General features: G+C 40.0%; 1 protein-coding gene across 2 annotated transcripts in view; it reads left to right on the forward strand.

Moving 5' to 3' along the window:
* The first annotated feature begins 4,504 nt into the window (after positions 1-4,504).
* tfec (transcription factor EC) overlaps positions 4,505-26,045 on the forward strand; it is a 49,753-nt gene continuing 28,212 nt past the window's right edge. For both annotated transcript variants that reach the window (XM_061029751.1, XM_061029752.1), the window contains exons 1-2: positions 4,505-4,629; positions 13,644-13,882. In XM_061029751.1, the coding sequence (XP_060885734.1) occupies positions 13,661-13,882 (222 nt within the window). In that variant the 5' untranslated portion in view covers positions 4,505-4,629; positions 13,644-13,660. The remainder of the gene's footprint in view (positions 4,630-13,643; positions 13,883-26,045) is intronic.

The raw sequence follows: 26,045 nt of genomic DNA on the forward strand, positions 1-26,045 counted from the left end.
ACAGCATTTGAAGATACAAACGAGGCCACGAGTCAAACCAAAGGGCCTCTCAAGGAAACTTTCAGACAAAGAGTGTAGATCTAGAGAGAGTGCTTCTCAAAGAATTTAAAGAGCAAAGATTTCTTCAGACACTTGTTGGACGGGAAGACAGAGAACTTTTACCACTGTCCTCTCTGCTATCATGGGAAGGTGTTGTGGTCTCAGGGAACGACGGCCCGACGTTTCTGGGGCTCATCGTGTAGCTTTGATTTCCTTTTTTAGTTTTCTGTATTGTTTACAGTCTGAAGAGCAACGAGCTGAGGGACGACAACTGTTCATGGACATTCATTTAGGCTAAATCATGATCGGATGACTGCCAATGGGTCCCGGTGTTAAATCACAGTTTGCATTTGTCCACTTTTAATACGGACCGTTTTTTTGTTTCCCTTTGTACAACCAATGCCTGCTGAAATAGTGGGAAATTAATCCACCTATGAGAAAGCACTTGGCAACAGTTGCAAGTGAAAACTTCCTTTTAACAGGTCGAAACCTGGAGCAGAACCAGACTTATTGGAGAACAGTCAATCAAACAGCGAAAGTGTGATGGAAGGAGAGACAAAGAAAACAACAGTTTTCAACAAAGGATTGCCGAGCCGACAGTACAAATATGGCTAATATGGCTATACTGACCATACAATGAATTATTTTATATTATGTGAAGCAATAGCGACGGCTCTGTGCAGCTGGTGGACTCTTTCATGTCCTCCACATCAGATCAGACACTCTACCTGTAACACCTGACCTGTCCTGGGGAGATCAAACACACCCCTCCACCTCTCTCTCTCTCTCTCTCTCTCTCTCTCTCTCTTCCCTTGGACTTGGCTTTGCTTTTCCACCTTCTTCTCTGTTTCTGCCGGGGCGCCCTGGGTCATAATCTCCACCCATAAATCTAATGTCGAGTGTCAGCTCCTGCCGAGTTCACTCACACACTCGCATTCCGCTCATTCCCGCTATCGCACAACAACAAGATCAGGGAGAGAAATCTCCACACGTCATGAGTCGATCACGGCCATTTGCCAAGTGCGCATACATGTCACTGGATACACTGGAGATTATTGTGGCTGATTCGAGGCCTGCAGACAGCGTGGAGAATAATGCTTTGAAATTGACAATAATCCCATTAAAGTCTGGATTAGGTGGACAGTCTAGCTGACACAACTTGTCGATTACATGACAAGCAAATCACTATCAAATTAAATGTACAGCAACTTTGACAAGGAGCAAATTGTTTGAATAATTTCTTGAAGCAAATATGACGTCAAACGGACTGGTTCCAACCCCTCAAATCATTTTCTCTGGCTTGTCCATTTGTTGGCCGAACAAAGTTGCTGTTTTAAAATGTTACCTCGTGTGCTGAGAGGGCAGGCCATGTTTTTTTTAGGATATATGGTAACATTTCACACACCTAGAGGTTTGTGATTCATGAGTCATCATGATTCTAATTCAAGCAAAAAGATGGGGACAAAAAGAATGAATTAAATTATAATTTTCTTATTTCTTCTTAATGAACAACCTTGCCCATGTTCAAAAATTGCAGTAACAAACGGCAGACAGACTTCCACAAATTTGTGGGATTCATTGGACAGTTTTTGGCTCAGTTGGTAGAGTTGGTCGTCTCTCAACCGGAAGGTCGAGGGTTCGATCCCCATGTCCTGCAGCAACTTGTCCGATGTGTCCTTAGGCAAGACACTTGACCCTTAGTTGCTTCGTCAGCGGCGTATGAATGTGTATGAATGGGATTAGTTACTTCTGATGGTCTCACTATGTAGCAACCTCTGCCATCAGGGTGAGAATGGGTAGGTGTGACATGCGGTGTGAGTAGTCAGAAGACTAGACTATAAGCTCAAGTCCATTTACTGTGGCCATTGGCTGTATGTGTGAAAATGAGTCTTATGTTCCGAAGGCATTAAATCATTTAATGAAATGTGACGGCATATTGTGTGTGTGGAAAAGCGTCGCAATTACAAGAACGCACAGCAACGCCGCGCTCTGACTTTAAATGCATCAAACTAAAGGCAACATTAGGACTTCAGCGTTGGTGTCTTTTTGAGTGGGCGGTCACACAGCGATAAAAAAACGTGTTAAGGCCTCTGTTAAGTGGTCGGGAGAAGCTGCTGCCTCTCCCAGAATAGTTAAGGCGATTTATCCGGTTAATGTAACGGAATGTATGAAAGAAGTGCCACACTGAGCCGATGGAGCTCAGCATGTTTGGAGTTGTTGCTCTCTGGATTCCCTTAATGTCGGAACATTTTCGGATGACATTCACGTCTTACAGCATCTAGTATTTGTGTTTCTTTCTTCTTTCAGCTACGCCTTTTAAATGAGGAAGGCGGTAAATATGATGCGTGTAAATTCTTATTACTAGTATCTGCTTTTTTGTTTGTCTGTTTCAGTTGAACTGCATGTGACAGACAGAAGTGTCTCAAAATCACAGAGAGCTTCTTAAATCATTGGTTCCCAACCTTTGTTTGCTTGTGACCCCACTTAGACTTTCAAAACTCTTTAGACCCCAGACATCCAAAACACACATGTAGCTTATTGCTACATGTGTGTTTTGCTACAACGATCACAATTTCAATCATGTAAAAGTTTTTTTTTCTATTGTTTTGCAAGTAAACATTCATTTTAGGATATTTCATTTATATCGTTGTGGCCCGGGATGAGATTTGTGCACAAAGGGAGTATTCCATTTTTCTCAGAGTATGATGTGTCGGCTGGAAATGAATGCTGGACGCATGAGGTATGGATGAGAGACAGACCGAGATACTGCAAGTTTGTTCGTTTTCAGCACGTGTTGCGGCGCACAGTAGCCCATCACAAAGCGTCATAAAGTCTGTGAGGCGCTTTTAAAGCATGTTTTTCTGGTTCCGTTCCTTTGTTCTGTCACATGTTTTGTACAAAATGCACCATTGTTCTTGTCTGAAGTTCCCCTGAGGGTGAATCCTCTTGACCTTACTTACTCCTCCATCTAGCAACACCATGACGTTCACATTTGCGTTTTTGGTTTAACATTTTTAACAGCGATTGGAGGGAGTGCATTGAAATTAGGGACAGACGTCCAAGTTCTTATTATCAACTCCCTTCCCTTTTCACCTGGTGACATCATCGCCTCAAGGCTTTTATTAGTCTTTTAGAATAATACTTCCAAACCACAGGTCGGATTTGAACCTGGGTCGCCCTCTTAGAGGACTATGGCCTCCGTTCATGGGGCATGCTCACTAACCACTAGGCTACTGGTGCTCCACATTGCTAGACCATAGCATTGCAAGAGACTATTTTTTTGGTTCCTTCCCAATGAGTTAATTTAAATGAACATTTCAGAATATGGTCCAAACGTATGTTTATCATGGTTAAGGTCGGGGGTCAGATGTAGTGCTATTATCAAAATTTCAAATCATTCTAATAATCTAGCTATCTAGATCTTTCTGACCGGGTAAGGAACTAAAACACAACAGTATAATGATCTTCCACATACACTCACATACATACAGTGAACACTGCACACAGCGGCCTTCGCCTCAGTAAAGGTGTCTCCTCTCCGGCCCCTCAGACACGCTTTGGTTTCTGGCTTGATTAAGCACTTAGTTCGCTCTCTCAGACACAAGATTGCAGGGAAAAAGCAAGTAATGAAGTGCTTTTGAATTTGCATTCCTGAGAGCTTTCACAGACGCCTTGATTTCAGCCTGCCGCCGCTGTTTGTTCTTCCTCGAGAGATGTCTGCTATTTTAACGGTAACGCGTAACAAGTGTCCATCCAGCCTCCTCCATATTGCACCCTCATCAACCTAACTGCCATGAATAAACACAATCAACATGCATCTGAAGGGGGATTTGGAGGCTTTTTCTTATTCTCTGATGGCTTGTTCATCGTTGTCATTATGCAGATTACAGTGCGACCGTGAATGCAATATGGGAGCTCTTTTCAGGCCGGTTTCTTAAAGCTGACCAAAAACACTTGTGTGTTTTTGTTCTTCTTACGAGTCCACTAGTGCTGATCAGTTATGGACAAACCGTCTCAAGAATCTGAAATTAGCAGCATTCAGTCTAAACTTGAAAGTCAAGCCTTTATTTTTAGCTCCGACCTTGACAACAATATCAGAGTGTGTGTGCTGTGTTATCAGCTGAAGTGTCCGCTGTAATTTACCAGGTAAGTACCATGATTGTGTTGAGAATTTCCAGTTCAACCTCAGAACAAGTGATTCATACCACACAGCACTATAAGCTTTTATTTAAGCCACTTTTATTTTGGAGGGCGTTTAAATCTATATGATTCATTCACGGGGGATCTGTGGTGATGTAACACAATGACTTGCCAAAAAATCTGTGATTTTGTCGGTCTCCGATTTTAAAGGACGGTTTACGTAAAAGCTTCCCTTTGCACCCCGCTCCCCTGTGACCAAAAAGAGGAAACACGACTTGGTTTAAATCTGGGGCAATTTCACTCGTCCATGCTTCATGGGATGATTGGCCAACAATAAGAGGAAGACCAACAAGCAAGTCAATCTGGATTAATTCAAGGTGGATGGTGAAGTAGAACATCAGACAAACATTGTACCAACAGGATCAGTCCTCCTTATCCTTCCAGCTGAAGGTAACTGAGAATGAGAGATATATTCTTTGCAAAATTCAATGAAATGCAAATAATATTTACATGTAATATGAAGTGTGTGCTGTAATGTGAGCCAAATGTGTTATGAAGGCTGCTTTGGCTGATATTTAAAATACGTGTGTGTGTGTGTGTGTGTGTGTGTGTGTGTGTGTGTGTGTGTGTGTGTGTGTGTGTATGTTTAGATTTCTCGTTCAAAGATATTTTAAAACATTTTAAAATAATTTTAAAGATGTAAATCATTTCACTTGAAGTAAAATTAACATTTTAAATGTGTAAAAAAAAAAAAAAACCTCGCTCCACAAACGATCTGTCAGCAGGTAAAGAAAGCGAACACTGAAATCAGAACAAGGGCTACATCGGTTTCACTGAACATCAAAACGTAGATCTACATGTGGTCAGTCATCTTTCTCTGTTCGAGGAACACACCTGTGTGAACACATCACCATCACACATGTAAAAACTGACTGAATTCAAGGTTTTTACGACAAACAGCGACTGAAACTGTAGCAAGTCTGTGAGCACTTTCCTCTAATCATCCTTATTTTACTGTTTGTTCTTATTTTAGTCTCTTATTTGTATTGTAGTTTATAATGTCTGTATCTGTTGAGAAAATCTATTTCTGTATTTTCTTTATTTTAATGCTTCTGTTTGAATCCTGAGGGATGCAACTTAGCCTCGTCTAGAAACCTGTATAGAGGGCATCTACTTTGTATTTTACGGAGCAATGTTTATTGAACGTGTCCCTGTTAAAAAATAAATCAAGCTGCAACATTTAGATGATTCATCAATTAGCAAATAGAAAGCTAATTTTCCAGCTGATGAAACATGAATCATTTGAGGTTCTTTTTCGTCCATGGACTCTGGCTCCCTACAGGTGTGTATTTGCTGCTTTTATTGGTCTTTTTTCTTTTATACAGTACAGAAATAACTTTTTTTTTCTATTGGTTAGACAAAAGAAACAATTTGATATTTCTATTAGAGAGGAGCATTTCTGCCTATACGTTTACATGTTCTAAACTAAACCATTCATTGATTAACTTTAGATCAAAAATGAATTAAAAATGAATACAAAAAAATTGTGTCAGCTCTAAATGTGAGATAAACAGCTGATGTGATTAAAAAAGCAGTTTTTAGAGGATTCCATCAGTTGGCAATACTGCTGATTTTTCCAACAAAGGATTTATTAAACCTTAAATATGTGGAAAAAGTTTATATAGAGACGACAGGGATAATTTATTATAATAACCGGTGCCTGGTTATATTTAAGATTAAATAATAATAAAACAAATTTAACATACAGATTCAGAAGGATCTCATTTTTTGGGAATTCCAACATTTTGCTACATTATTTTTGGCCACAGGATATTTTGTAGTTTTCAGTGAGCTGTGTTTACAGATTTGTTCTGATGAAAATAAACACAATACCATTATGACTTAATGAAGCTGTCTTTGTAAAAAAAAAAAAAAACATTGTTTAAAGGCTGCCCTAGTTTCACTTCTGTCTGTGAGCAGCTTTAAGAGATCACAGTGACACAGCGGGAAAATCTTTAAAGTTCCTCATAGGACACTTCCTCCTTTTGAGTCACCTGATATTATTTACAATTTATGAAGAAATCCCCCATCCAGAAAACGTCTCAATAGAATCTTGCGTCACGGTCAATGTTGTTTTCCTAGCAGTGTGTGTGTGTGTGTGTGTGTGTGTGTGTGCAGATTCAGGTCTAATGAGGGGGAAAACAGTGAGGACAGATATACAAGAGGGCAGGATGTGTGTAGAGGCCTCATGGGACGATGAGTCACAATCAACATGACTGAGGAGAAGTTTTTTTTCTTCCCTTTTGAACAAAATCTCTGTCACAAATGATGAAAATTACAGATAGAGGATTCATTTCAAGATAAAGAACTTCAAAGTTTTAAAAAAAAAAAACATCAAGCATAGAATTCAGCGCTTTGTATATTTGATCAAAGATGAGTTCAGGTGAAACAATTTGTGTAGGTGGTGTGTAGCTGTGAAGCGTGTGCAATCACAGGGATGTGTGCACAAGCCAGAGGACGGGCTGCAAACTTTGACTGGAAGTGTGTGCAGTGTTTCACTCCGACAGTATGACTTCTGCACAGGGTACTCGGAGAGTTTTGCAATGGGAGCAGTCACTCTTGTGTGAGTCATTACATGCCCGTAATGTCAAAGAGAAACTGTTTGTGACGCACACGCCTTCACAAATGTTTGAGGATTTTTTTTAAACCTTTTTTTTTTTTTTAGTTTAGGGTTCAACAGGGATATCCAAGAATGAGAAACGTATAAAAATGGACGCAGCAGCACCATCTTGTGGCCAATTTGGAAATGACAACTTGGAATGTATCAGTGCATTTATTAAATCTCTATCCAAACATTTTCAGCTTCAACTCAAAATGAAAAATCCTAACTTTTTAATGACATAGAGTCCAGCATTATTCGTATGAGTATCTTTTAAGGTTCAGTTAGGATTTGCACAGTGTAGTGGATTGATGCGTAGGCTATAAGAAGCAGTGGGGGGGCTGAGGGAGGATGAATGTGCTAGAAGAATGTAAACATTGTCTGCTCTGAGGGCTGACTTCAAAGTGCGGGCTGTTGTAACCTCCTCTCAGCGGTGGCGTGCACCCTTGACCGATGAAAAGTGAAAGTGAGTGTTCATCCACGGTCTGCAGCTTCTTCCTGGAGCCCCTCTTTGAAGTCACAAAATGGATCTGATTGACTTGTGAAGTAGACACGTCCATAAGATAAGAACAGAGCAGGGATTGTATTTGACAACGCACATGCACCTGCTGACTGTGTTGCTTCAACAGTTTAAGCTATATAGCACTGTATGCATGCATCTTAAAGCGGCCCTGTGCGCTTTGTCGGACAGTTCGCTTGGTTTGGGGTGGTGTGAATACGCAAACAAGAACCCTGGTGCGGACCAGAAGAACAGCACTCTGGTCTCGGTTCGCTTTCAATTGCACCGGAGTTCGGTTCACTGTGAGAACGCATTCTGGACCAAACAAGGGAAGTGGAGTGCAGTGCATTGTGGGTTGAATTTGGCCGTCTGTAAACGATGTCAAATAGGTTTGCCAAGCGTCGCTAACGTTAGCATTGCATACAACATCAGCCTTCAGGCCTCCTTACAGGTTAACGGGCACATACCTGTGTGAAGTGTGCTTACACATCACTCCAGTCGATTTGCCACTTTAACCTGACACAGCCTACTTATTACTTCATCTCCATTTTATACATTTAAAAACTGCCAAACTGTCTTCCACTGTCCGATGATACACAACATCTGACAGGCTTTGGTGCGCTTGACTAAGAGAAGCCTGAAAGCAAACCGAAACAAATGAAAAATACAACACTGTTGCAACCCTTAATCAAACCGAACCTCATGTGAACGCGACCTTGATCAATACCAAACTGTTTTATTGCTAATGCATCATTTTATAGCAGATGTCATTAGCATTGAATTTGAGATTACTTTTTTTTTTTTTTAAATGCTAAATCAAACTTTCTTACATTAGTCGATTTCAAAGATATTCAAATAGATCTTGCAGGCCTCAGACTTTAAAAAAAGTATTGTGAAAATCTAGATTAAAATGAATTTTAAAGCAACCTATCCAAAAAAATGTGTGATTATATAAAAAAATGTATCATTATAAAAGTGGATTATAAACATCATTTTCCATCCTGTGAAGTAAACTGTGATACAATTATTTAAATCTATTCATATTCAAGTTTGTTTTGTAACTATTAGAGTTGACTTTGTAATGACCCCTGTGGATTTTGATGTGACTCAGACTTACTGTAAGTATAACATGCCTATCATATGTTTAACTGATGCGTTTATCCTCTAGTTTGCAGTAAAAGTCAAACTTCAGTGACGTACTGAAATATGAAGAACTTTTTCTTCCTCAGAAGCCATGTCAATACAACCTGTTAAAAAAAAAAAAAAATTAGAGCAAACAGTTGAGGAACAGAGAAACCACACTTATAAAACACAACCCTAGAACGGTGACCTCAGCTCTTGACACACACTGAGTACACTCTGTATTAAAAACACTGTAAGAGAGGTGTATGTTAAGTGCACTTTGATAGAGGCTGGATCTCCTGTGTGTCTGAGCTCTTCATCATTATCTTGGCTCGCTGACTCATGTCTTGAGCACAGGGAACAAAACTCTTGCGGTGGCCTTGTTCCCCGCGCAATGGGACACCAGGAGGGACAATAAGGGAGAATTAGCAGTGAAAAAAGCAAATAAATAGGTGCTTCAATACATGACAGAACAGCAACAAAGCCCACTGTGGATGAGAGGGAGAGAGAGGGAGAGAGGGAGAGAGAGAGAGAGAGAGAGAGGAAGAGAGAGAGAGAGATGCCTTGATGAAAATAAATAGTGGAGCTCAAAGGAAGGCGAGGGCTGAGCGGATTGGAGGTGATGATGAGTGGAGAGCTGTACAAGGTTGTACATCTATGGGAAAGGTTTTAATGAGGCGGATATCAGTGTGTGTGTGTGTGTGTGTGTGTGTGTGTGTGTGTGTGTTTGTGTGTGTGTGTGTGTGTGTGTGTGTGTGTGCATTCTCATCTGTGACACAGACAGTCATAAAATCCTCAGCAATAATACTCCAAGCTTCCTGTCTCGATGTGGGTGGGTGAGGGTTCGTGTGCTACATGGACAGACAGACAGACGGATTGGCTGAAAGAAAGTCATGCTTATTAGTTCTTTAAATAGTCCGTTGGATAAAATTAGATGCAAAAGTGTTCACACATAATAATTAGTTAACTGCAATATGGGTCATTGTAATTGCAAAATTTGACCAAAATAAGATTTTTGAGTATTTAATTCAATAATTTATTTTAATCTATAGCATAAAAGATTCCCTTGAATGTGTAAACTTTAATAGCATTTTAACAAACAGCCAAAAGCTTAATATAAAATAGGGGGTAAGACAGACCTATTTTCTCAAGGATTTTTTAATACCAAAAATAAGTTGTCAAAAGTACTGTACATACAACCAAGGGCGTGTCCAGAGCGGTTGCCAGGGGTGGCATGGAGTCCCCCTTGAAATCTTTTTTGGCCACCCCAGGTGCCACCCCCGGGAAATATACTAGGGGTCTTGCAGGACAAACTCCGGGTGAAGTCCGAGCGATAAATTCGTCTGTTTGCGTTCACACATACAGCTCCTCGGGGAAATAGCAGGAGATTTCAGGAGTTTTCTGCAAGTGTCAAAGTCATTTTAGTCTGGGTAGTTAGAGAGGTCTCAGTACTGCCACAGTGGGCCGAGCAAGATATCAGTTTTTTAATATAGTGTAAGATCGGCAACCATTTAATTCACCTTACATTTTTTGACATGTTGCACTGTAAGTCCACCCTTTTAAATTCCGCTGATACATATTTAAATGTATTAAATTATAATGACTAATTAACTGATTTATGGTGTATATACTGTACCAAATAGATAGAAATAGAAAATAGCTTACATGTTAGTATATCTATCTATCTATATATATATATATATATTTACTCCTAATGTTACTCAACTAGATAGAGTTTGTTTCTCAGATGACAGATTCTCATGTATGTTCACAGCAGGCTCCCGTTGTTTTCCAACGGCTACAAGGCTTCACAGCAGGAAGCCTTTAGCTCCACTGTCAATGCTCAGTTGGACTAAAAGGAAGCTCAAATAAATGACAATGTGATGAACACTTGTTGAATTACCTTCCCACCACACCAAGGTGGTGGGATCAAAAGTTCAGGACATTGAAGTCACACTGTAAGCATTACGCAGCAATTTAACAGACAATCAGTAATGAGCCTGTTAGCTGTGGTTAGCTAATTAAGGTGGAGTGGAGGACACCTGAGACAGTCAGGGCCAGAGTTCCCATCAGAATTCACACTAAACCAGGTGTAGACATCATCTGGAATAGGAAGATTCCAATACAAACCCTAACCTTTGATAAGGGACTAATTACCCTTGTAGTCCCAGGATTCAGCTAAATAAGATTAAGTACAAAAATGAAGCCCCTGAACCGCCATCAGAGATACTAACAAAGACGTTATGGGGGAAAGACTGTGTCGATGTGTTACGTCAGAGCCAGCGAGGCGGAACTGTGCTGTGTGTGCGCATGTCTGTGTGTGTCTGTGTGTGTGTGTGTGAAGCTTCCACTATGTGCTCACATGCCATGTCTCTCAGGCTTCCACAACGCTGAAATGCGATGTGAATACACAGACTAGGAATCCAATATTACGCCGATACGGATGCAGTGTGTGAGTACAACGGCGTAATGACAGCGGTGCTTTGTTAAGGTGCTGTTACAGGAGTGCAATCTCCAAATGGCTGTAGATTTGGTGGAAATAGACAAGCAAAGAAAAACATAATAATCATTAAACAACAACAAAAAAAAACTAGCAAAATAAAAGAGCCAGTTAAACGCAGACTAACTGAATCCTTGATAATCGCAACGGCTATGATTTGAAATTTGATGTTGAAAAATGTTATGTTGAGTTATATGACCAGCATTCACTCTTAGGCAATACAGCAGGAGGAATAGGTGACAAAAATCTAGTTGTGTGGCATTCCCATACCCATTGTTGTTTAAGAAGGATGCCTTGCTCATGGGCTGACAGAGAGAATCTCACAAACCTTGGACAAAGACTCAGGCTAGACCCACACAAACATCCCACTTGTTCCAAATGACCATTTTATAGGAATGCAGCTCGGTGGACAAAACCCTTTCTCTAAGTTTACAAAAAAAACCTGTTTTCTCATGCCCGCTTTCTCGTCACTGTCATCATCACATTTTTTTTCTTTGCACAGTGCCTACAAGTGCCTGGCATATTTGCAGTGAAGGTATTCCTCAGTGTTGGCAACAGAATAAAGGCAATTAAACACGGTTAGCACCACGCTCGGACAGCCAGGCAGCCATATGCCTGGCCAATTAACCTCCCGCATAAGGAAAGAGAAGAAGAAGAGAAGCAGAAACAAGACAGGACATTTTCCACTCTCTCACCTTCCTTTTTTTGTGTTCAGTCAGTTCTGTATTGTAGCAAATGTACCAGTCCCCTATTTTGCATGTATTCTCCATTAGTACTCCAGTGGCAGTGACAGCCAATTTGCACTCAAGTGTTTTAATTTAGACATGAAGAACTTACTTACAGTCACACTTGCACCCATGGCTCCCCTGGGGGCCTTCAGCTATCGGCAACTTCTCCCCAGCTCATCTTCTTCTGGGCCAGTTTCTCCAGTGGGTTTCAGTTAGGGCTGTTCAGCTTTCTTTCAGCCTTTACAAAAGACAAAAAGAGGTGTTTTTTCATTTGTATTATTAGACAATAGAGCTCAATGCAAAACTTTGTAATGCATGTTTATACCAGGCCACAAAAAGAGCAGACACCGTGCATATTCCTCTAAATGAAAAACATCAAGTTAAAGCATAGTATGTGATGAATGCAATGTTACATTTGTACTGTCCATGTTCCATGTCCTTCTTTGACCATTAAGTCAATATATCCTAATTTGGCGACAAACAAAACCTTGTTTTGCCATATCAAGACACAGCTGTTCATGGAGAATGGCATGCAGCAAGGTTTTCAGATCCAACTTGATTACAAACGTGAATCAACTGACTCTAATTAAGCCAAAAGCCTCCAAGATGCTTTGATGGCTGCTTGTTGTAACTTTAGACATGCCAATAATCACGTTAATGTATGTATTTACTCCATGGTGGAAATACAACTAACTGATTTGTGTTTCACAAATGACCATGCAGCTATGTATATTTCAACTTAGCTCACATGAGTTGTTATTAGCTGGTGATTAAACAGACTGAACTAAATACTGATGCCTCTATTTGACCTTCAAAAGCAAACGTATCTACCAGGGAGAAGATTGATTATTATGATTATGTTCATTTTTAAGCCTGTCACACCTGCTGGGGGTTTTTCTGGTCAACAAGCAAAGAAAAGAGATGAATAGTCCAGTGTTGTCCACAAGGGGCATCAAGAACAAAAAAACAAAGTATCTCACAGACACTTTAATATGTTAGAGGCAGCTATCAGTGTGTGTGTGTGTGTGTGTGTGTGTGTGTGTGTGTGTGTGTGTGTGTGTGTGTGTGTGTGTGTGTGTGTGTGTGTAGTTTGTTGTTTCCCCATTGTGATCTTATAAGGCCCATTATTGTGATCTGCGTTGTTGCAAGGAATGGGTAAATATTACATTGGCTGTGCATGTGTTTGATATATTGTGTGTGGAATATAGAAGTCAATGAACATGAAAAATAACTAAAATTAGAAATAAGAAACCGTTTATTTATAATAGAAATAAGCCACAGCATGACACCTTTGTCCCTGTGTTTATAGGATTTGACGGAACCATGTGGAAAGTTGAAGATTTCCACAACATTTCCATAACAAAGTTAGCATAATACACTAAGGAATCAAGGAAGAAAGTTGTCCAAAAAGAAGCTCGTGCAGAGTCAGTGTAGTTGACATTTTCTTTGGGAATCCATTGATCTTAAGCATGCCAGTTCGAGTTAGAAGTATACACTCTTCTATAGATAGCCAGATGGGATAAAAGTATATAGGCTTGGTTTGGACATGACAGACATGCCACACTGTGATGAATTTGTGCTAATGTGGTGGAAAATCGACAAAGCGTTCCTTTAATGTTGTTGTAAGTGATATGAAACTCTCCAGCTTTTAAGATTAGCATCCAGGCTAACTATGGACACCAGCTCCGGTCTATAGCTATCTTAAGTAACAGTTGGAACACAGTTTGAACTCATGAGCATTTGCATGCAAATTGGCAAATGCATACATACACTCGCACCCAACCACATCCAATAGTGCATCTCCCTTCTGCTGTTTCATTCCCCTCTCCTTAACAATACATTCTCTGACGATTTTTGGAATAAATCATGATTTAATCAGGATAATTCGACAATTTCATTACAAAACTGGTTAATATTCTGCCTAATTGTCATTTCCTTGTTTGTGCTTTGATCCAGTTTTGGGTTGTGCAAAAATGTTCCAGTCGTGCTCCGGCCAAGACAACCAGTGGGTCATTAGTCAGAGAAATGACGAACAGGGATTTTATGATTCTGGACCACATCCGCATAGCTGGCCTCAGTTCTGCTCCCCACGACCCAGTGGCACCATCCATTATTCTCGCTTTCAGTGTCCCTTTGGTGGACGCTACAACGGAGCACAAGTCCCTGATTGGTTCCAATCCGAAAACACATGGAAGGTAGGCACCCACGAGAAAAATGTTATGGTTACATAATTGTATGAATCAGTCATGTGTCAACAGGACTGACCCCAGAAATATGTTCCTCCCTGGGAAAACAAATAAAAATGCGCTCTCAAGTCAAAACAACCACCAACATTTTGGAAAGAACTATCCAAACTTGACTTCATTTCAGGCTGAAACATGGTGGATGGAAAGAAATGTTGGCTTGATGGTCAAAAACGTTTTTACTGATATCATGTATTGCATATTACGTTTTTGCTCAAATCACTTGTGGTTTAAACTGATAGATGTCCACATAAGGTCACCATGATCACTTCAGAGCTATGAAATATTAAGCGTTTAGTAGGTAGCTATTATACTGTTTCCAAAACTACAGTTTTTCACTTGTGAATACACCAAACTTGGATATAGCTATGCAACTTTGGGAATAGGACCATCCAAGCAGCAGATGGATGCAGGTGTCTGAGTCTACGGCCTTGATACTTACAGTACCTGCTGTGGCTGTGCTTATAAACACAAGACTACCGCTTTGAGCTAAATGCTAACATCTTGAGGTACAGTAGAATGACATTGTTATATGCTGATCAAGCCTGTATGCTAACATTGAGTTATTAGAATGTAGGCTTTCTTAGTTTTACTAAACTAGAACCCCACTAAATCCAAATTTAAGCCAAAATCAAAGTTTTGTTGTGATGATGGGGCAAGATGAAAGCAGATACACTGCAGGAGAGATGAATATTTGTTGGCACTGCATCTTAAAAATTCCATTTAATCTCTAACTTAGCCATCAATCCAGGTAGCTAGCATGGCTAGAAATCTAAGAATAGTGACATTTTTAGCTCATTTATGCTAAAGACATCTATACATTTATTTGTCTTTATTCTCCAATAGGAAGACTTTTCAATAGTGTTTTATTAAAACAATCATTAAGAATTACTTAAAAAACGACTGTATAGTAGTTACAATCTGGTCCCACTGTTATACCAGCATGTTTCCATGTCTTTCCCATTTCTCTGTACATTAACTGGCCTCTTAATAGCTGCTATAAATCTCATGTGGCTTTGTTTCAAAGTAAATACTAACCCACTGTGCCTCTAAATTCTTCACATTTCATTCTTTTCTATTTATACGGCATCCAGCCAAAGAGCTGTGATCACAATGCAAACAGCTACCACCTCCAGTTTAATAGATCCACCATCAATGTGACCGTTTCTTATCCAAACACCTCCTCTAATAGCCCATATATCACCACAGGCAGATAATTACTGAGCTGTCGGGTTAAAAAAAATGTCATCACATGTATAATTACAGACCTCCATTGAAAGCATCAGCTGTCATAAATATGAATCCTGACTACATCGTAAACACAGCGGGCCCCCTCTGGTGAACCTCCTCCAGCCTGTTAACACCATCAGTGCCACACTGTTGTCTATTCAACACTGCTATTCAGACGCTTTCGGTAGAAAAAGGTTAAAAATAAAACGAAGCATCCTAATATGTTGCTTTCAGTATATCTGCTGCCGGCCTGTTTGGAACCATATTGCTTCTGTTCAACATGTCAGGAGCTGTTTGAATGAACTCTGTGTCTAAGGGGTAATTTCTTTGGAATTCTGTCTCGGGGGATTGTAGCACCATTGTCCAGGCAACTAAAAAAAAAAAAAACACACAATGTGCTGACAGATCACTGAGCCATAACTGGCCACTGTAACTACTGTATGCCAGTCAATGTATGCATAATGCATGTATTCATGGGACCTTTCATATACTGTGTGCTTTTTTATTTTATTTTTTAGATTGCATGAAGATTGCAGCTCCCATTTGGAATTAAATATGAAAAATGGATTTCTGGGTTGCTTTGATGCAAATTTTGAATTTTGGATGTTTGGGATACGTAGGGGTTATTGTGAAAAAAGAAGCCAAATGACTCCCAGATCGGCAGTGGTTGTCTCTTTAGGGAGGAAGGGAGATATGAATCAGACTATTAGAGCAAGAGGAACAGAAAACATCCCCACATCAGATGGATGACTGATGGACTTCAAAGCATTGTTGCAGCATGCTTCTCAGTCCTGCAGGAGGCCTTTCATGTGCTAAAGTTGCTCCAGTGTGTTTGTGTGCATACGTAAATGCATGTGGGTGTTTGTGAGTTCTATACTGCCTCAAGGACCATCTGCCCCCCCCCCCCCCCCCCCCTCCCCCCTAACCACCTGAAGAAGAGACGTAAGGTGCAGGTATGGTGAAAAGGGGAAAATCTTCCTTACTTAAATAGAAACAAAAAGCATTGCTGCAGGGGTGCCATGAAGAATAAACATGTGGACTTACAGCAGTTATACAAGGGTCTATTTGATACGTTTATCTGAACCAAACAAAAGAATACAAAATTTAGGAAATCGAGGCTTCAATAGCAGACAGGCAGATTGAAATATTTGGACTCTTGGCTTTTTTTCTGTGTTGTTGGACTCCCTGTCCAGTCCCTGCTCTTCTTTTTCTTGTCCAATGTTATCTGGTGCACATCTTTTTGTGTTTGTGGGAATGTCTCTATACTAAACGTTGATAATGGATTGGGCAATGAGGAAGTCTTAAAACAAGGCTTCAGCCATGTACAAAAACAATCACATCAGCTGTGTCCGGATGCCAATCTCAATGTTAAAAGGGCTTCACCCCAACTTACTGGTCATGGTGGAAGTTGGGTGGGGTGTGTATAGGCCAACAACGTCTACCTGAGCAGCAACTGTGCATAATAGAAACTCTTGCTTACAATTTATGGTGCAGATTTTTCCCAGATTACAGCAGCCACATGTTATGTGTGCAGTGTAGCTCATGAAACTTTAAAATCATGAAGAATAATCAAAAGTACTTGAGCAAAAACAGTAAGCAATTCTTGGTGGTTTTAAATGCCGTGTAGACTTAGAGCACTTATCACAGCCACAAAGGAAATCCTTTCTTTATGGTCATCAAAATCCTTGTGTGTAAAAGATACGGTAGTCAGCTTTTTCAGGAGACTCACAGCCAAATTGTAGTTCTACAATCTGAAGAATCGTTTCACTAAAAACTGCTAGGGTTACAAACTTCTCAGTTTACTGTAACAAATGTCAAATAGTGTGGTGTGAAACCAGCTCTGTGTTCTAACTACAACTGTGGTGTGTTCTGAAACTGCTGTCACACACAACATCGTGAGTAACACTACAACTCAGGGTCTGTTTGTCTAATATCCATGGCAGAGCCAATGAGTCATGGTGGAAACAGACATAACTATGGTGTGTTGCTGGGTGGTGAATGAAGCCATGCAAAGATTTCTGCAAATGCAGGTAGCTAGTCTGTGCATACTAAGACAAAGAAAGACTCAGTTTGTTTAAAAAGGACATCATTTTGTCAGTGCAAAGTCCCTCATTCTTACAATAAAAATAAAAACATGTTAAATATAAATACCTTTGTAGCTTTTAATAATGAATTGGTAGGTGAAATAAATTGTAGCTCATGCTGCGATGGGCAGAGAAAGTGAAATGGGGTGAAAAAGAAAAGAAAAAGGGAGTCGCGAATCTTTTAAAGAGCTCAAATTGGAAATGGTAAAAAATAAATATCTCAAAGAAAAGAGAGAGATTTGTGACTTAGCCAAGACTGGTGTGACGGAGGAGAGGATAAGAAATCAGAGGTATGCGTGAGACAAGGAGAGAGCACATAAAAAAGGGAGGGTGTAAGGGCAGCAGGGACACCAAAGCAAGCCAGAGCATGGGAGACCAGCGGTGATTGGTCTGGACCACCCATCTGGACTGGCTGAGCGCCTGGGTTGGATGGACGGCAGTTTGCCTGCTGGACTTGATGCACGGATGAATAAACGGAGGGATAACAACGGACAGAAGTCCGGGTGTAATGATTCAGATAGATGGTGCAATGTGCTGGAAACATTAAAGATGTCAATGCAAAACACACATGCTATCACCAGCAACTGCACGCAATTAGAGCCCATTCCATATATGGGATCAGTTCAGCAGGATTTTCATGCCTTGTTCATGTCCTCATAATAACATAATCGTCCAGCGTGTCACCACTTTTCAACTCTGTGATCTCAAAATGCAGGGTAGCCATCGCAGAGATTTCCTTTTACTGTATTTCATAAGGTCATGAATGATAAATATATGAAACAATTTCTACTTACGTAACGGGCAAAGCCTGACATGATGTGAATTAGATTCTATTCCAATGATGTTCAATACGATAAACATTGGCTACATGGACATTTCTACTCCGCTCAGTTATTTAGGTGTTTCAGTTTAGCTAATCTCAGAGAGCTAAGGTATGCTAACAAGATTAAAAGTCAAAAACAGTTTGTATGTTTTTAAAACAATTACATTTTTTGAACACACTTAATACTCATCTTTTTATTTTACTGGTTGGCAGCTTTATGCCTCTGTATGGTTGGCATTAAGTAAAGGAAATGAAACAGTGACTAGCTAATCAGCTATGTTGTTATTCCCAGATACACATCACAATTTCAACAAGATAACAAAATATCTTGTTGCTTGGGCCACTTCATGATGTTCAAAGGATGAAAAACACAGTGGGGTGAGGACCCCCCCCCCCCCCCCCCCCCCCCCCCCCCCATCTTAACAGGTACTGGCTGATACAGATTAAGCATATTATTTTCTTAATTTTACCTTTCAGTTACTTAAACCAGAGTTTCAATAAATGACAGAACAGGAAAAATACCAATTCTCCTTTTCGCCTTTAAATATGTGTTGCAACCTATACTGTATCAATTGTGGAATGCATATAATGACCATATTTTTAAATCAATCAATTCTGCTTAGAATTACCAGTTTGGATGTGACCATGAGTCCCTCAGTCATCAGCAGTGTGTATCGTGAGAGCGAGAGCGGGCACAGTGTGACAAGTTAGATTGCTGCGTTTTCGCTAATACAATTTGACTAAAAAATGTTAATTGAATAGCGGCTAACAGATTTTGGTTCATGTTTTACAGAGCAACTTCTGTAAATCGGGCTTTGGTACCTTTTTGCGAGTCAAACTAGGAGTCTAATTTACACAGTGTGCTTTCAATGTGATTAGCTAATCAAATGAAGTCTCAGGCTGAAACTGTGTTTTCTATGTGACCTGAGATAATTTTACCTCAAGGGACAACATTCTCACTGTATCTTCAGCTCACCCTTGTTAAGGCAGAACTATATATAAATGTAAATAGGTAATACACCTAATAAGAAGCTTATAATGAAGCCCTTTTTTAGTTGTAAGCATTAACACATAAAGGATAAACTGTTTTATTTCTACAAATCACATTCTCACTTCAACTATCTAGTAACACATAGCCACCATAGTGTAATTCATGGGTTTCTGTAATTCATGTTTTTATTAGCATAAATAAGCTAGGTAGAGCCATAGACTGTATTCAAAAATGGACATAACCATTATGACATCAGCCGGAGGTGGTGGTGACAACTTTGGCATTTTGCTCATTGTCATCTGGGAGGGAGGTATGTGACAGTGTTCAGACGGCAAAGTTGATACCAATCTTCAACCTCCAGCGTTGAAGTCAATGCAAAGTGCAAAAAAACTTCAGTTACTCGAGTGTCCACTTGAGGCTTGCACCAAAAGCCCGCGGAAACCTATTAACACTCATGTTATAATGCCAAATTTGACAACATAATAAATAACAAATAAACATGTTTACAGCCTGGTACGAATTTTTCTCATAATTTATCTGTTTTGAAAATATCAACGCAAAGGGTTTTGCAAAATTAAGGGCATGGCCGATCTGACTGACAGTCGGGCACATTATAACTGTTTGCCAGGAGGCTGAATTCCATGCCTCGGAACCACCTTTTTTCCTTTGACTAGGGCGACCTAAAGTTAGCTTGAGACAGCATTTCCAACTCATCAAACATTAACAAACAGTGACATCAATGAGAATACTTCCATGTTTTATAGAGTCAATGATCAATACCCATTGCTACATCTCTGTTCAGGTCCCAGTGGTAGGGTCTATTGCATACCCTTCTTAAACATCTATTTACTTTGAATAGGAACAAAATGAACATCGTACTGTATGACTAAAAGCCATAACTAGCCATAAATGAATGGCTACCAAGGTTATACAGGGCACTAAAAAGCACAAAGTCTATGGTCAAAGTTCAGGGGGAGATAATATTATTATACAGATCTTAGATCAGCAGCAATTAATGCAATAGTCGTTCTTTTACAAAAAAAAAAACCAGACACCTTAACAAACATCTTTGGATTGAGGTTGATAAAAATGTCATCATCTTTTCTGTGTGATTCTGAGATAATTTTCGTCTTTTGTGGATACAATTCAAACAGAGGTCTATCCCCTGATCCTTTCTGATATGGCAGGGTTATCTCAGACACTAATAGGATTAGACAGAATGGCCCTCTAAATGTTTCATTTTCAATTCTTTAGTCTCTGCCATAAGGCATAACTCCATCTGAGCAACACACTTACATACACACACACACACACACACATTGCCAACCCTTCCACTCACCCTTGACCTTCTTCTAATCTATTGTTCTGACAAAAGCAGAGATCAAGCCATTGGACTGTCCCAATAATTGACAAGAAGAACAAAACACAAACCACTTCTGGATAAAACATATCATAATCCCTCAGGGTGAGGTGGTGGTGGGGGTTCAAGGCCACCAAGATAGCTATTCACAGAATATAGGGACATGGAGAGACCTCCGGGAAAGACATTGTGAGGTGTTGGTATGAGACCTGGTATGACACCCCTGGGAAGAATGGTAATTAGTAACCAAGAGGATTGACTGCACTTAAAGGTCTTTGTTGCCATCTGGTAAAACATTTGGAAAATACACATGGAATTGACTAAATTGTACTAACAGCAGTGTGCGAGCAGATTTGCTGTATTTATCCACTTTATCTACAGTCTGAATTTTGCTTTTGCAAAGGTTTTTTTAATTAAATGGTTTGTTCATTCAATTCGGACAGAATATCAGTACAACAATTCATAGTGTTAAGTTGTTAGAGTTAGCAACCATGAAGATTAACATCCGTAGACGATATATAAACATGTCGATTAATTCTCAGCAATACATTGTTTGGCTATTGGTCAACCTATCTGATAGAACAAAAAAAAAACTTTGCGTGGTTGCTAAGAAAGTGACCCAGGAGCTAGAGATCTAAAACTTGTTTATCAGGGACTTGAACGTTGAACGATGACAGAGGAATTTAGACCCAAAATTTCAGATTTCCTCTTGATGTAGGAGTTGGCAGGAAACACTTCAGTTGTACCCCTACTGAGCCAACATGTAAATCCTCATGAAAAGCATGAGAGGGCATTGTTTGTAACACAGTGCTCATGTCTCCGAACATGGCAAGGCCTGCTTCCTTATCTAAATCTTTCCCTTGTTGATTGATACAGACAAAGTGAGGGATCATGATTGTTATCTGCAACAATCAACTGATAGAAAATGAAGCTGTCCCAACCAATCAGTGCATTTAGTGCTCATATTAAATTCTGTGTCTAAACCCTTAGACTGGCCCCTGATTGATTTTAAATGGCTGTAAACTCTGCTTTAAAAGACAATTCGATCGAATTACAATTATCTATAGAGCTGCAATCCAGTTCAAGGACCATTTATTAAAATACAGAAATATTGCGACTTTGGATATATTTTTCTCCTTGTGAGGTTGTTTCACTTATTGGCAAGCTACCTAAGCCTGCAATACTCCCGTGAGAGGTTAAAGGTCAAACTCAAAGTCACGTGAGAGATTAAAGACTCTATAAACAGAACGCAGGATAGGAAGCAAAACCTCATTGATCCTGTTCATAACTTTGAAACTGGGCGATTTTTAGTACATATGCTCCACAGACTGATCCACTCGGATATTTAACGTTGAGATTGGTCACTGATTCAGATCGATTTATCTTTACACCACTCATTTTAACAAGCTTGTAAACCTGACTACAGTGGCTACTGTAGCAACAGCATTTCAACTTTTTCATTCACCAAGGCCAGGCCCATAACTTTCTCGGGTACTGATGCCATCACGGTTTAAGCCGATGCACCCAGTACAGCCATTCAGCCAACCATACAACCCTGGGCGTCACCAGGGCCCCAGATACTCCATGGCCCTGATAAGATTAATGCAATGGATGGAGCAGGTGTCTGCCAAAAATTCCACTCCTATTTAAACCTCCAGGCCCATACCAGCAACCCTAATCCTATTACGCCTAATTGAGTGAAGTCGACAGTCTTTTTCAGTTAAACTAAGTTCACGCACTAATAGGATTCAAAAGGGGGCAAAAAAGGTACAATGTTTAGAGAGTGGTAGTGTATTGTGTGGCTGGGGAAGTGGACGGTGTGCATCAGGGACTGTGAGTTGGGAACCGGTAGGGGCTTCCTGCTGGGTTTGGGAAACTGTGCTTAAGGAAGAGGGAGGGAGTGGGCTGGAGGTCTCCCCAGAGGCTAGATAAGCTCATAGGGGGGAACAAGAGCTAGATAATTTGTATTCACGAACCCCTAGTGTGTTTTTTTGTGTGTGTCTCAATGTTTTTGTTTAAGGCCCATGTGCAATAAACTGTGTGATGTAAGAGGGAATCCAGTGTTTTAGAGGAAAAGTATCACATGTGGACATGAGCTGCATTCATGAGTGCAGTCTCATAACTACACTGTCACATTTTAGTAAACAGTTATAGAAGAATGCAATGCAAATTGGCAAAGGATACACAAGAATGGTGTTGTACAAAAGCATTTATGAAATTGGTTCTGCCCAGGGTTTTCCGCCAAGAGGAAGTTGCCACTGATGGATTAAAGTAAGGTTTTTGTTGATCGCAAAGAGTGCAGTCTGCTCTATATAGCCGTTTTCACATATGCGCTCCGGATAATATCTAGATATTTACAGGAGGACTTTTCTCCGGAGATTCTCCCGACCTAGCCGTTCACATATGCTCCTCACAGCGGGGGACTTTCCCTGTCAGAGCGGAGGGGGATCGGGGGATTTCCCTAGGTAAGACGTGACGTAAATAAACAACGCGGAAGTAGCCGTCGTAGCAACAGAGTCCGTTACACGACGCTATAATGACAATATTTGCATTTATATCAATGCTATGTGTAGTCCAATGTAATGACAACATCCACAAAAGAGTGGAGAACAACATACTGACGAACAGAAAACAGAATGCAGACGTTTAATTACGTGCACGGAGATCGTAGTGGTCGCGTGCAGACACTTTAGGCAGTCACTATATAAACGTCATTCTCTTCCTATTGGCTCAAATTGAAATCTCCGGAGTATATGCTGCCGCGTTCAGACATCAGCTCACTTGGATTTTCTGCGGAAAAAATACTAGGGGTCAGGCCGGAGAAACTCCGGGTAAAGTCCATGCGAAAAATGCGGCTGTTTGCGTTCACACATAGCCTAAAGAACCTCCGGGTAGCCAAATCTCCGGAGTTTTTCAGGAGATTTCCGTATGTGTGAAAAGGGTTTATGTGTTACGGTTTAACTTTGATTGCTTTAGTTCTTTATAAAGTAAAGAAAGGGATTGTTTGATAGATCTGAATGTCATCACATGAATTTTGCAATGTCAATATAGGTATACATTCATCTTGTTTCCAGGCCTTCGTTAAGTAAAAAAGCAGATTTTTTTCAAGTAACTATTTTTTCCTGAACAGTACATTTAGCTCAGGAATAAGCTGAAACTATGTTTGTAACTTCTTCTAACTTAAGAGTTGGTAGGCTTACCATACAACCCACAGAACCTAACTATAACTCATGAATGGCAAACAGATCTAACTTTCTTTGGCACTTTCCCTTTATTACTTTCCTTACACAATTACATCAAAAACATCCTTGTTAGAAATAAACCACAAGATAGACATCCTCAAGCAAAAAACAAGTGAGAAACATGAGGCTTGGGCCTCAAAGCACAAACCTAGTCACCTCATTGAGTCCTTCGTGCTTTTTTGCTTGTGGCTACTGCATGATCTTAGCAGAGCCCTTTGTTAACATCTTGCCCCCCCCCTTTGTTCCGCTACTCAAAGACATCAGCAGTCATGATAGCTTCACATACTCCCACACACACAAACCAAATTAAGGAAGTCAGATCGGGACACAACATTTAACCAGTGGCGTCAGGAACTCAGACATGGCCTGGGGAGCTAACCTTTCAAGCTCGTCCATGGCCAGAGGTAGGACAAGGGACTCCCTTTGAAGGAAAACCCTCCCAAAATGACTTGAGAGATGAAAGGTTAGCCCAGGCTCTCCGTGATCTTCAATGTCCTTCAGGGGGCAAACAGGTAACAAAGTGGCTGAAGGGACAGTTGACTTCTAACTGGAGGTGATGCTATCTAGGTTTTTAGGGTAATAGTAAAGAGTTAACAGATTCAAGATGTTTTTATTACATGAGTGTCACTCAAGTGTTAATTTTGACACTTGGGTTAATTTAGCTTTAGCCTTAAGGCTTTCAAAGAAAATGTGAATTAGCAACATGTTAGCCCTTTGGCCACCTAAACTAAAGACATTTTAGCCAAGTTGTAACCACTTAATACCAAGTGCCTAATTTTCTTTTGATTTTAATGTCTTTTAAGGCTACAGCTGCTTATAGTTAACCGTGACCTAAGACCTTAGTTTAAACATTATCAATCAATTTATAAATTTTTATTGATTAAATCATATTTCAAAAGTAGAATAATTTCAAGCCATAAAAGAGGGCGTCAGCAAATTTATTTAATCAGTTTTTCTGGCAACAAACTTTGGTTCAATTGCTGCACATAGGGCTTAAATACACTACATTACAACCAGCTGCTTTGTATTACGACTTTAATGAAGTTAAAAGCAAGAAGTCCAGCCTGATAGTAATCATTGTTTAATAATCAACAATAATGAAAATCACAGAGATTATACTCAAGACAGTAAAGGCCTGAGAAATATGGTCCAATGTCCATAATTTCTGGAAACCACTCAAGAGAAATCTCATGAGACACTGAAGGTATATAATAACCCATAAAACTTGGGAGCCAGATGGAGCATACATCTATAAATTATATAAGAAACAGTATTCAACTTATTAAATTACTCTTCTTAGATCTACGATGTTATATCAAAGTTCCTCCTGGAATGACTGAAAGATCAGATTTGAGGACTGATTATACCATATATGAATCAAGAATATTTTTCTCTAAGGACTCGTGTGTAGGATTAACTAGCATCAGGAGATACGTTTGAAAAATATTAAAGGTATAGTGTCTTATTTTCACATTCATTCTGAAGAAATGCGAGTGAAACTTGGAGCAGCTGCGATTGCTTACCTACTGTGCACCAAAGGGCGCCCAATTCAAATTAGGGTTGACTGAAAAAGGATCTGTAGCATTTGTAAGCCTGTAAAAACTTGTCTGCCACGAGGTACCAATCTGATGAACCAATCATGCCTCCCTGTCTCCCTCTTTACCCCTTGAGTGCACTAGCCTACACTTACAGCGCGTCACCGATGACAAAGTTTATACTGTGAGTTTGTTGTTGGCCGTTGTGAGTAGTAAAATAGTCGTGTTTTTTTTTTTTTACATGTATTATGATAAAGCTGAGTGTTTACTTACCGCTGAATGAGACATGAGACGACGTAGTTTCGACACAATGCAAGCGATGAGCTGAGTTACACTTCTGTTGGGGCGTGGCTTTTGAGCGAGCACAGAGCGGAGGGGGTGGGTGTAGACGAAGCACTGAGGGAATGCTACTCTCAAAATCATGCTAGTTTTTGAAAATGACCAACACTGCCATTAATGCAATAAAAATAAATCTATGCTTTAATTTCTGATCCTTAAAAGCATTGCGATTTACCGTTAATGCTGACTGCCCTATGAAAAGCAAGACACACATTGTACACTATCACTCAAGATCTTTGTTACATGCGGTGTAGCTGGTTTAAATTTTAGGAATTATAGCTGGTTTAAATTTTAAGAAAACTTCCTTATGTCATCTTTTCTATAAGAGTGTAGTGTGCTGTGCATCTGCTTTAAGAGACCTTTCAGAAGAGTGGCCTAGATCTTTGGATAAAACTATCCACATTCATGGTTCAGATGAAGGGAATTACAAGCTGCTTGACGGATAAATGAACCATTATAGGCTGTCTATTCTCCTAATGATGTTAAAAATGGGTTGCCCTCATAGACGTTT

The sequence above is a fragment of the Labrus mixtus genome, chromosome 22 (genome assembly GCF_963584025.1).
Source record: "Labrus mixtus chromosome 22, fLabMix1.1, whole genome shotgun sequence".
Lineage (NCBI taxonomy): Eukaryota > Metazoa > Chordata > Actinopteri > Labriformes > Labridae > Labrus > Labrus mixtus.